The 15479-nt window shown below is 41.3% G+C and overlaps 2 protein-coding genes across 2 annotated transcripts; both read right to left on the reverse strand.

The window, feature by feature from the left end:
- Positions 1-3657: 3657 nt before the first annotated feature.
- On the reverse strand, positions 3658-5871 carry LOC117430361 (mid1-interacting protein 1-like). Its single transcript, XM_034050335.3, has 2 exons — positions 5689-5871; positions 3658-4564 (listed from the first exon to the last, which is right to left on the reverse strand). The coding sequence occupies exon 2, from the start codon at positions 4517-4519 to the stop codon at positions 4055-4057; it is 465 nt and encodes a 154-aa protein (XP_033906226.3). The 5' UTR covers positions 4520-4564; positions 5689-5871; the 3' UTR covers positions 3658-4054.
- Positions 5872-6858: 987 nt separating this feature from the next.
- Positions 6859-15379, reverse strand: LOC117963445 (tetraspanin-7-like). The gene is made up of 8 exons (XM_034903588.2): positions 15057-15379; positions 11939-12127; positions 11650-11724; positions 10941-11036; positions 9893-10048; positions 9406-9489; positions 8961-9045; positions 6859-8725 (listed from the first exon to the last, which is right to left on the reverse strand). The coding sequence occupies exons 1-7, from the start codon at positions 15141-15143 to the stop codon at positions 8977-8979; spliced, it is 756 nt and encodes a 251-aa protein (XP_034759479.1). The 5' UTR covers positions 15144-15379; the 3' UTR covers positions 6859-8725; positions 8961-8976.
- Positions 15380-15479: the final 100 nt, after the last annotated feature.

Raw genomic sequence — 15479 nt, forward strand, 5'->3', positions numbered from 1 at the left:
ACCTACAAACCGCAGGGCAAGTGTAATAATTTGACCCACATGACTTCAGTAAGTACAGTTTATCTGCACTACCCATACATGAACAGTTACAAGATCCTGACTGCAGTTGTATTTCCTTTTTTTTTTTTGCATTTTCAATGCTGTTTAACCACAGTTGTTTTCATGTGGGAAGTGTCTGAAAACACGTACCGTACAAACATTATCTGTACATATCTCAGTTGCTGAAAATCTCTTTCACATTCATTCAAATGTAGATTGAATTCTCTTGGTCTGCTTGTATGACAGTGCAAAGTTTATACAAGTGCCATTAAAATGTATCCAATCCCTAATTTAGCTGTTACATCTGCATGCCTTATTATAGTGCAGTTTCATGATGTTACATGCATTTTACAATCACTACAATAGCACCTGCAGCACTAATTTCACTCCAGTCTCTGTTAAACTGTGTGTCTACCCTGGCACGATCTGTAAGCACCTTATCAAGCAGACTTGGTTTATTGCAATCAGTGTCTGTAACCGCAGTGCAGCTGTTGCACTGTCTGACACGTCTTACCACGTTGGCTTACTGAGGGCATTGGCTGACAGTCAACAGTGTTGTCTGCTTGTTATCCCTATGGACCTGGGTTCAAGTCCAGTCCTTTATGGTGTAATCAAAACCCAAATATTACAAAAGTTCCTCATAGTACATTTGCATTTTGCAGATAACCACGCTTTTATGATGCTTACTCTATGAATGTGCTGTTCTTTCCCCAGGGTAACCATGTTTCCATGCTCTTTTCATAGTTCCCTGAACAAGCCAGTGCTTTACTGTGCTTTCACTGTCATTAACTAAATGATGCAATATTTCTAATAACCATTTACCATAGCCATATATTTTCAATTCATATTGTTTTTCTATACAATTTTAAATGCCACATTTGAATGTCGCCTTGCCATGGGGACCCGCTTACGGATCGGGAGGATTCAAGTTCAACTTTGGTACTTGTTGTCTAGCCAAGCCTAATCAAGCAGCGTTACCAAGCTAATGAACCTTGGAAGCAGTTGGACCTAGCCTAGGAATTATTGCTGAGTTCAACAGATAGGACTGTAGACTCCGCAGGAGGTATATGGATGTTACATGAAGTGTACGGAGCAGCCAGTGATCTCTGCCAAGGACGATGCCCAAGTGGCTTCGACACAGGCAGTCCCAAAGCTGCCCCCAGACTGTTAACGTCTGAACCCCCTTTTTCTTCTGGCCATCTGTGTGCAGTGCTGCTTATGAACCCCCGCCCCGCCCCATTTATTTCAGTTCCTGTTTTCTGTGGCCAGTTGGATCCGTATCCCCAGATTGTGAAAGAAGAAGTAACAATATAAAAAAAAGTTCTCTCAAGAACACGAAGGAGCGATCCGAGGTCCTCTGAGGACAGCAGCTGGCTCTACACAACATTTATCTGACGGAGGTGATGATTACTACAGTATAGTTTAATTGGGAAGAACTGCAAGATGGTTTGTAGCCACATGGCTGCTTGAATAACAACAACTGTTAATCTCTAATGATTTAGAGATTGCATACATATTATGCATGGTGGGGTTTAAAAATCGGATGACCCTGTCTTACTCAGCCCCACCCCCTCCTCTTTACAGAATATGCACCCCACCCATATTGTAGCAGCTCTCCCTTAGGCAAAAACCGACAAGTTTAACACAATGGATGTAGTTTCTACATGCACCTTCTGTGATTTAGCATGCACTGTATGTGTGTAATCCTTATTCAGTTTACATGCTTAACCTCTGAAGTTAGCCATCTTCAGAGAACTTCTGTAAATAAGACATTGCAATATTAAAGTGCTCCTGCTCAAATTAAAACATTTACCACGAGGGGAAAGACGCCAGCACAGCATTTTATAGCAGGCTCCTTCACCATGTCTCTATTCACATTTACATAACTTTGCAGTTTGTCATACTTAACTATAGCTACTGTGTTTTTTTGTAACACACTTTAGCACATCTGTGTGCCAGCACGGGGCAAAGGTAGGTGAGTTTTCAAAAGCAAAGTCTACAAAGACAGAGTTACAATATGTATTGTTTTTTTTTATGGTACCTTTGCACTTCGGGAATGAGAATTTCACATAAAACGCAGCCTTCAGCGTACGAACACAAAACTCCTAGCACCGAGTTTTTGGAGGAGCTTGCCAAGGACTGTCCCTCTGTCTTTGATAACTTCCAGTAATGTTTTTGCTGGCTGTCGGCACTATCAAAATTGAATTCAAGAGGCTCAAGCATGACGCTCACTCTTTGAAGAAATTGAGATGCTGGGGTTAGGCTTCTGTTAAAATAACTGTGTCTGCATTACTCACAGCATTCATACTGGATTCCTATAGAGCAGAGGCAGGGTGTGTTCTGGGTTCTCCAGTGACAAGAAGATCCTGTTCTTCCGAGAGGCAGGGGTGGAGTAACTTCCTCCATACGGATATCTCTATAAGGGCTGAAGGAGTGTCAGGATCCCCAATATTGAAATCCTGGCTTCTAACTGCATCTAATCCTGAACTACCTTTCCTTAAGGTAATATAGGGTAGTGCAAGATGGTCTTACCTAAGTTCTCACTAATCGTGGACTGACCTAATGTAACATTAGGTAAGATATTCCAATATTAGTATGTGAAACCACCCCAAGGGTTATGTATTAGTGAGTCTTTTCTTACATGATTGTATTAAGCCACGGTTTTGAAGTAAGTGAATGGGGTTACAATACCGGCAGCATGTGTGTTTTATGGGGCATAATCATGCTTGGGGTATTCGACATGACAGCCGTTCTTCTTGGTCAAACTTCAGTGTAAAAGCAGGGACAGAGTGAACCTCAGCAGATGAAAAGACAAAAAGGGATTCAAACTTTCCACTTGGCAATCCACCAGCACCGTTCTTTCTTTCTTTACCTTGATATCCAGTGCAGTGGGTATTGAAAGATCCCAAACAATTCTCACTGCAACTCCTGCCAACTGTCACACTGCCAGCTCTCCCTATTGGAGACGCTCCACTACTCTTCTGCCACCCAATCACTGTTATCCATTTTGAAGGAAAAGAAAAGAACCTCCAGACTATTGGCTGAAGCTTTGGGACTGTTGCTATGGTAAGCAGATGAGGGGTGGGGCGGAGCATGCTCTCTATGCTATCTGATGGATTCAGCATTGAGTCCAGTGTAGAACTTTTTTTCATGTGTATATATAAATATAAAACAGTTAAGAAGTATTGTTAAAACTTGGAAAACTAAAAATAGAAAAATAACACACACTATATACCAACAAGCACTGTGTGCCAATCATTTTGCTGTGTTTTTTATATGTTTTCCAGGAGGCGTATCTAGCCCTTACAAAACCAGTTTCCACTGGGAAACATCAGAAGATGTCAGTACAGGTTGCTTTAGAGACCAGTGGGAGCTGATCCTTTTCCCAGTTTACATTTTGTTAAATCTGATTACACATTGCCTACAGAGACTTCACTTAAGAATGACTATACGGCTTAAATTTGGAACTTTGTCTAAAAATGCAAAGGTCTCTTTTTATACAGGGTCATGCTACCTACTTCTAAGAAGGTCCTACGTGATAGAACAAATTAAAACCGATCAAAGCTTTATTAAAAAATAATTACTACATTATATAAAATACACACAAATAGCCAATAATATGGAATTATGTTTTTTGGGGTCATTTATTTATTAATTTGATTGGATAAATTTAACAAAACCATACCAGTTCAAGCTGCCCATTTGAAATACACCAGAGTACTAAACAGCCTTTAAGATTGTGGGTAGTACTACAGCATATTTTATACGGGTATGCAGAAAAAGAATCCTGCAGGTCCATTGCTGCGCCGGTCTGGTTTCAGACCGGGAATGTATTCGTGGGTAGGAGTGCAGTTTACGGTGCTTATGGGAGTGGGCTGAACATCGAGACAAGCTTCCCCTCACACCACATCAACTATCACCCTTGGAAAGCGATTCTTTCGTCAGTGCGCCATCAGCCTCACCACTCGTGCAAAGAAGCAAAGTCCTTTTGAGAGCCAGCCAGCCTCCTGTCCCGCTAAGCCATGCAACCGCTGCCTCCGATCTCACGCTTGTAGCGGTTAGTGCAGCGATTGGCCATGACAGTCAGTTTGGAGAGCACCCCGAAGATCCCCCGCAGGTGGTAATGGAATTGCTGCTCCAGATCAGCTCCGTCTTCAGCAGAATTCTCTTCCCCGCTTTTGACAGCCATCTCCAGGAAGCCGGCTCCCCCGTTCATCTCTCTGCGGAGCAGCCCCCACTCCATGTCGCTCTTGATGGATTTCAGCAGCAGGTAGTGCTCGTACATGTCGCCCTGCTTGCTGGGGCAGATGATGTTGTTGTTGAGTTTGGGGTCTTCCTCTTCCAGAGGCACGTCCCGCAGGAGGCTGGGAACCATGACTGTTTCGTCCATGTTGTTGGTGGCGGCGATGAACTTGTTCATGACATTGAGGAGGGAGTGCTTGGGGTTAATGCACTCGCTGTTCATTTGCATCATCATCATCTTGGGAGGCTTTATGTTGCTTTAAAAATATATATGGGCTGAAACCTGTAAAAAACACAGAGTGTTCAACCAATTACATATTTGGTAATATTTCTGCCTTTAAAATTTATTCAAGTTACACCTTGAAGTTTCTTAGACAAACCATTCAGTTAAATAAAAACGTGTTTGTTTTTTTATTAAAAAAAAAAAAAAAAAAAAAAAAGTACCGATTTAAAACAAACCCACAGTCAAACAACTCAAGCAAGACAAGTAGTTTTCATGGTTAGGATTAGATTTACTTCACCCTCTTAGTTAAAGCCTGGAGATTACCACAGCTTTAGTATTCATGATACTAGTGTAGAAACGGTTGCATAATACAGCAACTCTAATCTAGGAGACCATATGCAATAGTTACTGTAACTATCACAGTAAGCACGGTGCGGCTAGAAGACAATCTCTCCCCGGCTCATTGCTTTGCGAGATAAGCACCGGTTAAATAAAACACACAGAAGCAAGCTCAGTGATACTGCAGTACAGCTTCTGGGATACCAGAGACCCGCAGTACCTACCGACCCAGCTTCCATAAACTCATTGTAGAACTCTACCGTCTCGAGCGCATTACAGAAAGACCGAGCCAGCCTATAAACGCCTTCGAGCTTAGTTAGGCCAGACAATAAAAACGCGTGTCACGAAATTGCAGTGAATCAACGCCATTTATACGTGGCCAATTATTAAGGCTTGCATCAGTGAACTCGCCGTAGCTCAACTCAAAAAACACGCGCTATTGTTCTTTACACAGTACATTATGCCAGTTCAATTCATTTTACCTGTTGCAAAGGAGTTTTGCAAATAACAGTGCAACACAAGAGCACAGCTTTGCACTTTAAGCCGCTTTCTATAGGCTATTAACCTAATTTCACCTTATCCTAATATGAAGACCCAACACCTAAATATCAAGTTAGTTTGACGTTAAGAAACAAAATATGGTTATAAAGCTTATAGTATTAACGATTGCGTTTAACTAATCTCTTAGTTTTACAAGTATTAACTATCACAGCAAAAAGCGCCACCAGCTGCAGCTATCTTGAAATGATCAAGTTCAACAACGCGCATTAACATGCACGTAATACTGCAAGCATACTTTTCACAAATAATACCAGATTATAATACAACAATAAACAATCACAAACCTGGGTATTCTAGGGGGATGTTCCGATTGTTGTTGTCAGGGGTGAATTGTTTGGAGGGTTTTCTAAGTGACCGTTGTTAAACAGTAACCGAATGCACCGCCAGTCTTCCTTATATACTGCGTCCCAGCCTCAAAACACCCGGTCTCCCCACCGACTGCAAATTCCATAAAAAGACGCAGCTGCTCGTCTCGATTGACAGCGCCACCGACCAATATGAAAAGGAAAATGTCTCGTTATCGGGGGTTCGGATTTAAGCCAAGACACGCCCCCTCACTGTTTCGGCAAAGGCACGACCGGCTGCGCCCAGCATCAGACTATCGGGACTCAAGGGAGTGCATTGTATGATTTCAATTGCATCTCGTTATTAGCAATTCTCTACCATGCAATTATCTTGACTGCTAAAACGAGCTCAGCTTCAGACTGTCAAGTATTTGCCTCATATTTAGGTTTATTACTGTAGTAAAAACGAATAGATGTTGTTTTTAAAAGCTCGACCTTTTGATAAAAGCATACTTCCGTGGTTATAGTATTTGTGTTGTATTGCTGTACTTGAAACTACAGTAGAAGTCACAGTAACTTTGAAGAAGGTTGTGTTCCAATGAGTTCTGACTTTACCACCATTACAGACAGGAAAATGCAGTGTGGTAATTTGCTCAGTTTATGAAGATACCGTGCCTCCGCGGGTTCAGTTGGAAAGTGGTGTGCAACTTCACGGTTTCTGAACCAGGTGATGACCTGCAATCAAATTCCCAAACCAACAACATACCATAGAATGTATCCAATGGCACAAATAAACTACAGCACAATATAATTCAATACCTTAACATGTCATGAGATTTTAAAAAAAGTTATTAGAAAAATCACCTTTACAAGGTCCGTTTGTCATTCTTTTTGAAGATCAAACAATGTTGTTAATTGTTGATGTCGCTTTCCTTTCAGAAAGACTGGGCACATTTTTACTTTGCTAACAATACAAACGACCCTTTTTTTAAAGTTTGATTGCTGCTTGAATTTTTTGCAAATTCGTCGGAGGAAATGCATTATACAGTGGCGCCACCTACTGGATAAAACTATTTACCACAAAAAAACAACAGGAGACAACAGGCAAGAATTAACGATGCAGAATCTTTGTGAATTACAGCACAAAATAACTCCACAGCACACAAAGACTGAAGAAGAGGGTAGTTTATTTTTACAAGTATTTATTTTACATGTTGTTTCTGCATGTTACTGTAATTGTACAGGCAGCATTTAACACTGATTACCTCTCATTTAGCATATTTCATTTAGAAAATATCTTCTAGTATAAAAGGTATCTATTGCACTGAGCTACTATTGGCATTCGAGCAAAACAGACGGTTCAGCGCATGTGGTCTCCCCAGGACTGGATAAACAGACCAGCCTGCCTCCTAATATTGCCTATCCAAGAGGGTACAGACAAGCTAGCCCACAGTAACTGACCGTCTACAACTCGCCTGGACCGGAATGCTATGCCCTTATTCTTAAAGTCAGCATCTGTTTTAGTTCAGTGCATTTATTAACCACTTGACTGCTTCTGCATGTAGCAGGTACACCCCCCCTCAAGCAATGCAAAAAGAGACGTCTTACTGAACTTGTGAAAGGCATGATCGATTGTTTCAAGGGATTAGCCTGTGTGCTACACTTTACACAGGAACTTAGCTACTCTCTTGAAAAGGAAAAAAACATTTAGATGAAATACATGACACTCCCATCCCACAGGAAAGCATAGGAAACCAATTCACTGTTAACTCTTAAAGGAAAGCATAATAACAGATGTCAATAACAGGGTTAAAAAAAGTATTAAATGATCCTTCTTAATAATAATAATAATAATAATAATAATAATAATAATAATAATTCTACATGTAAAGCATTTCTTTATTCAGTTTTCCCACTCAGATCTACAACCCATCCTTTACATGAAGCAAAACTAGTCCAAGCCCTAAGAAATCGTGATTACAATTTAAAAACACACACATATAAATGAAACTTCACTCCCCCCCTCCCAATCAAACACATAACTAAGACGTCCTTGTATCCCTCGGATGTGGTAGTGTGCACGGGGTTCTGGTAACTGTGACTAATGAACAATTAACAATTAACAGGAGACCTGAAAGAACCAGAGACCTGAAGCAGGTTTGGTTTCAGAGTATTGTTCACCTGGTTGAAAGATGAAATGCTAACTCACCTGGGCTACCAAACAAACATGATGGGCCGCTACCTTACTGCCAAACAAATGTTAAGTGATCAGGATTCTTGTACAACCTGTACAACCTGTATCCCCCCCCCCCCCCCCGTGAATCTTTCAGTTCCCCCACCAGCTCTGAGACAGCAGGCATGGGGATGTTGTGGGGCAGTTCCTGTATTTAAATAGCTTCATTGCATGGTGGTTACAGGCAGCAGTGAATTGTGCCCTCTAGCTTATCAGTCTATAACCTGTCAGCTAAGAAGCTGCTTTCCTTATTAAAGCATGCACATACTATACAGTACTTAAGGCCGCTGGGGTGCCATTTGAATTAGTATCAAAATCAAACATGAAAAAACCCATCCCTTTGTAATTCTCTTCAGAAGGCAGCTGAGACTTTACTAAAACCTACTAAAAATAAAGCATTTATACAGCACTTAGTGTAACAAAAGCACTCTGCATTGAAATGAATGAAGATCAAAATAACAATGTCTAAACTACTAAATGAATAATACAATGACGTTTTAACTTGGTTTTGAACCAGGGATCATACTGTATAACCCTGAAGAATTGCAAGCAAGACAAACTCTCTGGTCTCTAGTCCTTGTGACGCTACCTGGCAACTTGCTATGGAACTGTGCTGGCCACATCATGGAGCTGGTAGTCATTTGGCCCCTAGTTTTATTTTTATTTTTTTAGATTCCACACCCTGGTTAAAACAGTCTATTAAAAAAAAAAAAAAAGGAGAATCCGAAGAATTTGAAATCTGAGAAGTCTTCCCTTTGTGTCATCTTCCCACGAGCATACAGCACCAGACGTCTGGAAAATGCCCTGAAAAGATAAGGAGCACATTATTATTGTCATGTGTTTGAGTCCGAGTGCAAACCAACCCAGGCATTTAGATTTACTGAAAAGGAATGCAAGATTAACTAATCAAATGTTACTGAAAAATAAGTGCTTTTTGTAAGATAATCCATTTCCTTAAAATGAAACAAACTTTCTTCCCAAAGCCATCTGTATATCCGTGCTGGTGCATCAGAGAGGCTATACTGCCAGGACCTCATACCTCTCTCTGTTTGCCATTAGACCATCTCATACTGGTTGTTTGTGATATACCGGGACAGGCAGCATGCCAAAAAGATTCCAATGACCTGCGGAGAAAGTGAAAAAGTATTCTTTAATAAAACTAAAAGACAGAGACAGACATAATCAGGTAGCTAAAGCTGTGTTTCAAAACAGTTCTGTCCACTGGCTTCACGACTGGACATAGAAGCAACACACATCATCTCATGCAGTCCGGACACAAGGACCAACATGCAAAACCGGGTTTAAAAACTCTTAACACTACTGCCGGTCTTTCGGTTCTTAGCTTGCATTTTACACTTGGAATATGTTAATTGTAGAACATGCAGATCTCTCAGAAACACTGTATTAGATGAAGCTGCTGCAGCCTCCTGGTCTCCATCGGTCACAGGAAGGACTGCTGCTTTACATATATTCAAAACCCTTACCTGGAAGAAGGCAATCCCAAAGCTAATTCCAGCAATGATTCCCAGGTTGGATTCCATGACCGTGGTCACAAGTTTGACACAGCCCTAAGAGAAATAGAAACCCTTTAGAAAGTCTCTTCCTGAACACCTACCTTGTAAAGAATGGGCTTTCCCAGGGCTGGCATTTCATTACCTCTCAAACTACAGCCAGCACTCTCTCTGCTCCAGTGTATTGTATTAGTAAGCACCAGCACCATCTAGTGAACTGCAGTGTACTGCCAGCCAGACAAAAGCAACCGTGATCCAAAGCAGCAGATCTCTGGATGGCGCTGGCTCTTACCTTAAAGACATTTTGGCAGGCCTGGCTACAAGTGGAAAAAGGTTCATAAGCAAGGTCTGGATTGAGTGTTTGCACCCGGTTCATAAGCCAGCACCCTAAACAAGCACCCTCAATGAGCCGGTTAAGGTGCCTCCCCAGTGCTCCCCCAGCGGGGGTGAAGTCCCTCACCTGGTGATACACCACTTTCTCAGCCTTGCTCAGGTCTTTCATTGCTTCGGGTGTGCAGGTGAGCGAGTCATTGCAGCAGCTCATCGGGATGCCTCTCTCTTTAAAGTACTCTGTGCTCCCCCAGTCAGTGTAATTGTCTGATCCGCAGCAATGTAGCTGTACACGGGGCAGGAAAACAAGCAAAGGGTCACTTTTAAAACATGTACCTGAAACATTACTGCCTCACCCTTGAAAAAAAAAACACCTTTACTGTTTAATTATAAAGAGTGATATTCATAGTTTATATTAAACAAATATTCATCTATGCTTAACTGTGCAGAGATTACAGTCAGCAGGGTTGATGTATACAACCAAATTAGCTTTCACTGACCCCTTAAATGCCAGTTAGGTCCAGCAGGGGGCAGCAGAGCAAATGGAATGTTTAGAGCAGTGGTTCCCAGCTCTGGTTCTGGGGACCCCCTGTGTCTGCTGGTTCTTTCCAACTGAGCTCTCAATTACTTAACTAGACCCTGAACTGAACTGATCATTTGCTTAATCAGACCTTTTTAATTGTTTTCAGCTGTTAAACAGTTGCAGATGTCAAGTTAGCTGTAACATTTTATAAGTAACTTGAACTCTGCAACTTGAGAAGCTGGGAACAATTAAAAAGGTCTAATTAAGCAAATGATCAGTTCAATTAATGGTCTCGTTAAGCAACTGAGACATCAGTTGGAATGAAAACCAGCAGACACAGGGGGTCCCCAGGACCAGGGCTGGGAAGCACTGGGTTAGAGGAATCTACTACAGTATGAAGGAATATGCTGAATTAACTTTACATAGAACAAAAAGTATAAAAAAAGATTAGAGAGTTAAAGGGCGGCTGTATTTAGACCATTATATTACCCTTTATAATAATGGCATGGTATTTGCAAGCTTTAATATTATATATATTTTAAGAACTGTATAATGAAAAGGAACTAGTCCCATTATAAACCTGGTCTTCTGGTGTTAGCAATGCACTATTTCCTTGGCTCTAAGCCTCAGGATATTAAGCATGAAGCTCACTCACGTTTCTCTGAATGTTGTCCACAGCCTTGCTTATGGGTCCTGTCTCGTTGTAGTGTTTCACAGCATCCTTGTAGGTAGTACTTAATACTGCTTTGATCTGGAAGAAAGAAAGGGCCAGTCTAATTATAATTATTAAAATCTAATTAATTTGATGTCAAGCATACAAAATAAATCACACACACGACTTTCACAGTCTCTAAACAAACCATACCCCACACATTTCTCCACAGAAATCAGGCGAGGGTCGCTGGTGTTGATTGAGCTAATTTACCATGCAAAGTGAATCCAGTGAAGAATCAGCTGCTTGGAACTGTGATGATCACAGCTGTAAAAACACAGCCATCTACACAAGTCCAAGCAGCTGTGTCTTCAGTGTGTTCACCTGGAATGGTAAATTAGCTCAATCAACAGCAGTGAGCCTCACCTCTGGAGCGCTTGATCCTACAGATCTGTTCATGCAGCTCTACCTCACACACAAACAATAGAAGCCTCTTCCAGCACATTTCACAAACTGCAATTTAAAAACAAAAAAGATGATATATGATTATTTATTTAAGCGATCGACTCATGAACCTTGGCCTAGGAATCAAGTTTGAACTGGAGGTAGCTGCCCCATTCAGACCCCCCCTCTATATACTTAATGCCCAGAAGACACGACACTTCGGAGCAATCTGAACACACAGTATCGATCCGGGTCTGGACTCTCCTACCTCGTGCCTGAAGAGGAAGCCTGAGATTCCAGCCACCAGCTCAGCCAGGAACACCAGAGCCAGGAACATTGAGTACTGGAGAGACAAGGAGGATAGTATATAATAATGTTGGTCTGTACTGCTGTAACTGAAATTGCAGATTCAATCGGAATACGAACATCACCAGCAAACGTTTATAAAAACCAATGCAACTCTGCCTCTTTCTAACTTCCGCAGACTCTACTCCACGTGGTCAGTGACTGAAGAAGCAGAGATTGAGCTGGAAACACACAGGCCAGGGTCCACTTACCATCTTGAGCATCCACGGGCTGCCCCGACACGTCGCGAAGCACCCAAACAAGCCGAAGATGACGATGATAGCGCCGGTACCAATCAGAACATACGGTGCATTGGTGCTCTGTTCTGTGACCAATGAGAAGTAGGCTTCCAGGCTCACCTTCCCCCAGACGCCAACAGCGAGGAGAATAACCCCTGTGAACTGAGAGAGATGGGAGTTAGGATGCCATCACAGGGCATGCAGCCTGGTTACAATACAGTGCAGCTCAGATGGCCTGCTGAGCCAAAAACACTGTGGCAGCAAGTAGCAGGTTTGCTGTAAAAATGCTCCACGATGCAGTAGCATTGGAGGAGCCTAGGTCAATTCAATGTTGTGAATATCTGTGTGCCCAGCTGTGTTGGGAGATAATACCCAAAGGGGAAATAAAAAAAAAAAAAATATTACATTTAATTTTTGTGGAATGTCGCTCAAGAGACTTGTGCTCTGCTTTTTTTTTATTTAACTTGGATGTGATTTCTATATTGTGGTTCGTTCACAGAGGGAACTTTTTTTTTGTTTGTTTTTTATCAGCAAGGTTAAATAATTGTAACAAACATCATGACACCAAATTAAACTCAGTGTCTGCCAGTAACTGAATAAAGTGAGACTTAAAACTGCCCCAGAAACACCAGTTTTGAAGTTCAACCTGCAGCCCTGCTGGGATAAACCACTTCAGGATTTTACAGCAGGGAGGTGTCACCCTGGACTGCATCACCCAATCCATGGGCTGTCCTAGGATTACCCCTAAAAGTAGATGGTTAGGAGAGTCCGCAATGCTGTAAATAAAACCCTGACCTTTTACAGACAGTATCACGATGGCAGCGGGGTCATAGCGGTACAGTAAATAGTTCTGAAAAGCGATAACCTCCACTAATCTCATTTCAAGCTGTGGAGCAATAAATCTCAGTAGCAATAAAGTTGATAATGTTGTTTTATCTCCTGTTATCTCCAAACTCCATTGTTTCCCCCCCAAACAGCAGAAGACAGAAGCAAAACAATTAGGGGTAGGTATTAAAGTCCAATACCAGGCATTTATTGAAGCAGGACATATATTACTGGGTAATACTTTATTTAAAAGCTTTCAACATTGCAATTTGCAATAGCAGGTCATTTCACTTGCCCCATCAGCTTGTTTCTGTCTGATTTTTGCACAACCACCCATGCGTTCGACCTATATAATGACAGAGAAGACCCCATAAGAGATAACCACGCCCCTTAAATAATACCAGTATTCTGAAGCAACCCTGTGTCATTTAGACAGACTCTAGCTTTGTTCCAAAACACAACAGCTTTCATTTAAAAGCTGAAATGAATCAGAAAAAAACCCGTTGACGATCTTGAATTCGGAATACTGGTTTTACTATTAATACACCAGTACAGAATACCTGCATATCGCAATGTCAGACTTTGAACCGATAACTGTTCTGCTTACAATAAAAAAGTATTCTGTGTTGGGTACATTGGGTTTTGGGTGTGTGTCCTGATTATAGTATACAGTCATTTCCAACTCTCCAAAAGCACATGATTATCAGGGCAAAACATGTTTTGCGTGAGGAATTCAGGTAATTGCATATATTATGTATAGTAAATTGCAAAGTAGGGTAAAGATTTTAATAAAGCATGAAATACCACGGGGAAAATCATTATAAACTTTAACATGGGTTCTCAGACAAGAACAGCACATTGCCTAATTTAAAATATTATTATTTATTTCTTAGCTGACGCCCTATCCAGTGCGACTTACAGTTGTTACAAAATATCACAATACAAAAGTGTCACATTGCAAAATAGCCCTTGGTATGCAATAGCAGTCACTTCAGATAGCACAAGCAAAGACAGAAGACAACATGTGTGGACACTGTCTACACCAACAAAGATAAGCAGCTGTATCTGCTGCTGGTCTCTTCCTGCTGATTAACGCACGTGAGTCCATTACACGCAAGCAGTGTTCTGTGATCATGTATCCCAGCTGGGCGTCTGTGCTTTGAAACATAAGCGTCAAAAAAAAGTTTATCAATTCTAGAAACACCTACTACTTACCGAACTGAACTGTCCAAGCCAGAATATAACTGGGCCAGTGGAAACATTGTATTGATAATATGTCCTGATCTGTTTGTGGACGTTTCCTGAAAAGTAAACCTGCAGTTATAGCATGCCCTGGTAACAAACGCAACTGCCATTAGGTTTTTTTTAAATGTATTTAACCGTAGCCCCTTAGATCGCAGACTGCTCTGAAAACACAACATACAAGCAAACAACTTCCAAACTGTATCCATGCTCGATTCAGAACTGTTTGTGCAGACGCCTGTCTCCTTGCCGCAAGCGCTGATACAAACACTCCAAAGCAGAATGGAAGCAGACCCTGAAATGCTTTTGGAATGAACGTGTCTTTATCAACGATTAAACGCGTCCGGAAAACAAAGGCTTAGCTATACAAATACTGTGCTAAGCGGGGTATCGATCATTCGCGTTGCTAGATTACACTTCGGAAAGTTTAGAAAACACTTCCTTTTGTTTATGCAACAAACGCCAAAGGCTGTTCGTCTTTCCTTTGTTAACTAAAATCGTACGTGTGTCGTGTTTTTTTTTTTTAAACTAAAAACAATAAAGATCGCAGGACACGCCTAGACGATTGTCGATATTTAAACTACATTATAACTTGCGCGTTCTAGGGCTAGTACCACTATATAACAAATCTTACAGTAAAAACATTTTGTTGTTTGTATGGAATAGCTCTTAGATACATAAAACACGCAAAACGCTTGTTTAATTATAATGCCTCTTGAAACTAATGTATAAAAAAACGAACTTCTGCTTACATACAATACAGTAGGATGTGGTATTCGGTTAGGAATTTGTGATTAAATACGATTAACTTTCTTTTGTGGCTAATCTAGTGTTATTTAAAGATAATTAATTTTAATTGAATAGGGGGATTCATAACCACACAGAATGGCTGACATTCAATTTCACAATTGTTGAGATTACTGAGCAGAGAAATGAAATGGTACGCTTGCTGCTAGTCGTAGTATAGCACCAGTTGTCCGCACCGCGGCTTGGGTTGTTTTGTCTAACCGAACTTAACACTTACCCAAAATATGAGGCTGTAAGAGATGAGAAAGGTCTTCAGACAGGTTATAACCGGCTTCGTTTGCAACCTCCTTGACGGAGAAGACATGTTGGCTGTTTTGGGGTAACGCTTTTATTCCAATTGAGAATATATCCGAAATCCTTTTTAAAACTTTTTGGTAGTTCAATTCTCTGCACCCGCAAGCAGCTAGGAGAAGGGGAATGTCGTCATCACCGTTCTACTAGATTGCTTTCCGGTGAAAAAACTCCCTCTTCCTCTTTCTCCGCCTTTCATCCATCTCGTCTCCTCAGGTCCACGCAGAGGGGTGCCATGTGGCAGTGTGGGGTGACAGAGTCCGAGATAATGACAGTGTGGTTTAAAGCTAGTGCAAAGTGCAATACAAACAGACCTTATCGCTACAATAAGTTTTTAAACCTGTATTTA

Source organism: Acipenser ruthenus, chromosome 26 (assembly GCF_902713425.1).
Source record: "Acipenser ruthenus chromosome 26, fAciRut3.2 maternal haplotype, whole genome shotgun sequence".
In the NCBI taxonomy this organism is placed as follows: domain Eukaryota; kingdom Metazoa; phylum Chordata; class Actinopteri; order Acipenseriformes; family Acipenseridae; genus Acipenser; species Acipenser ruthenus.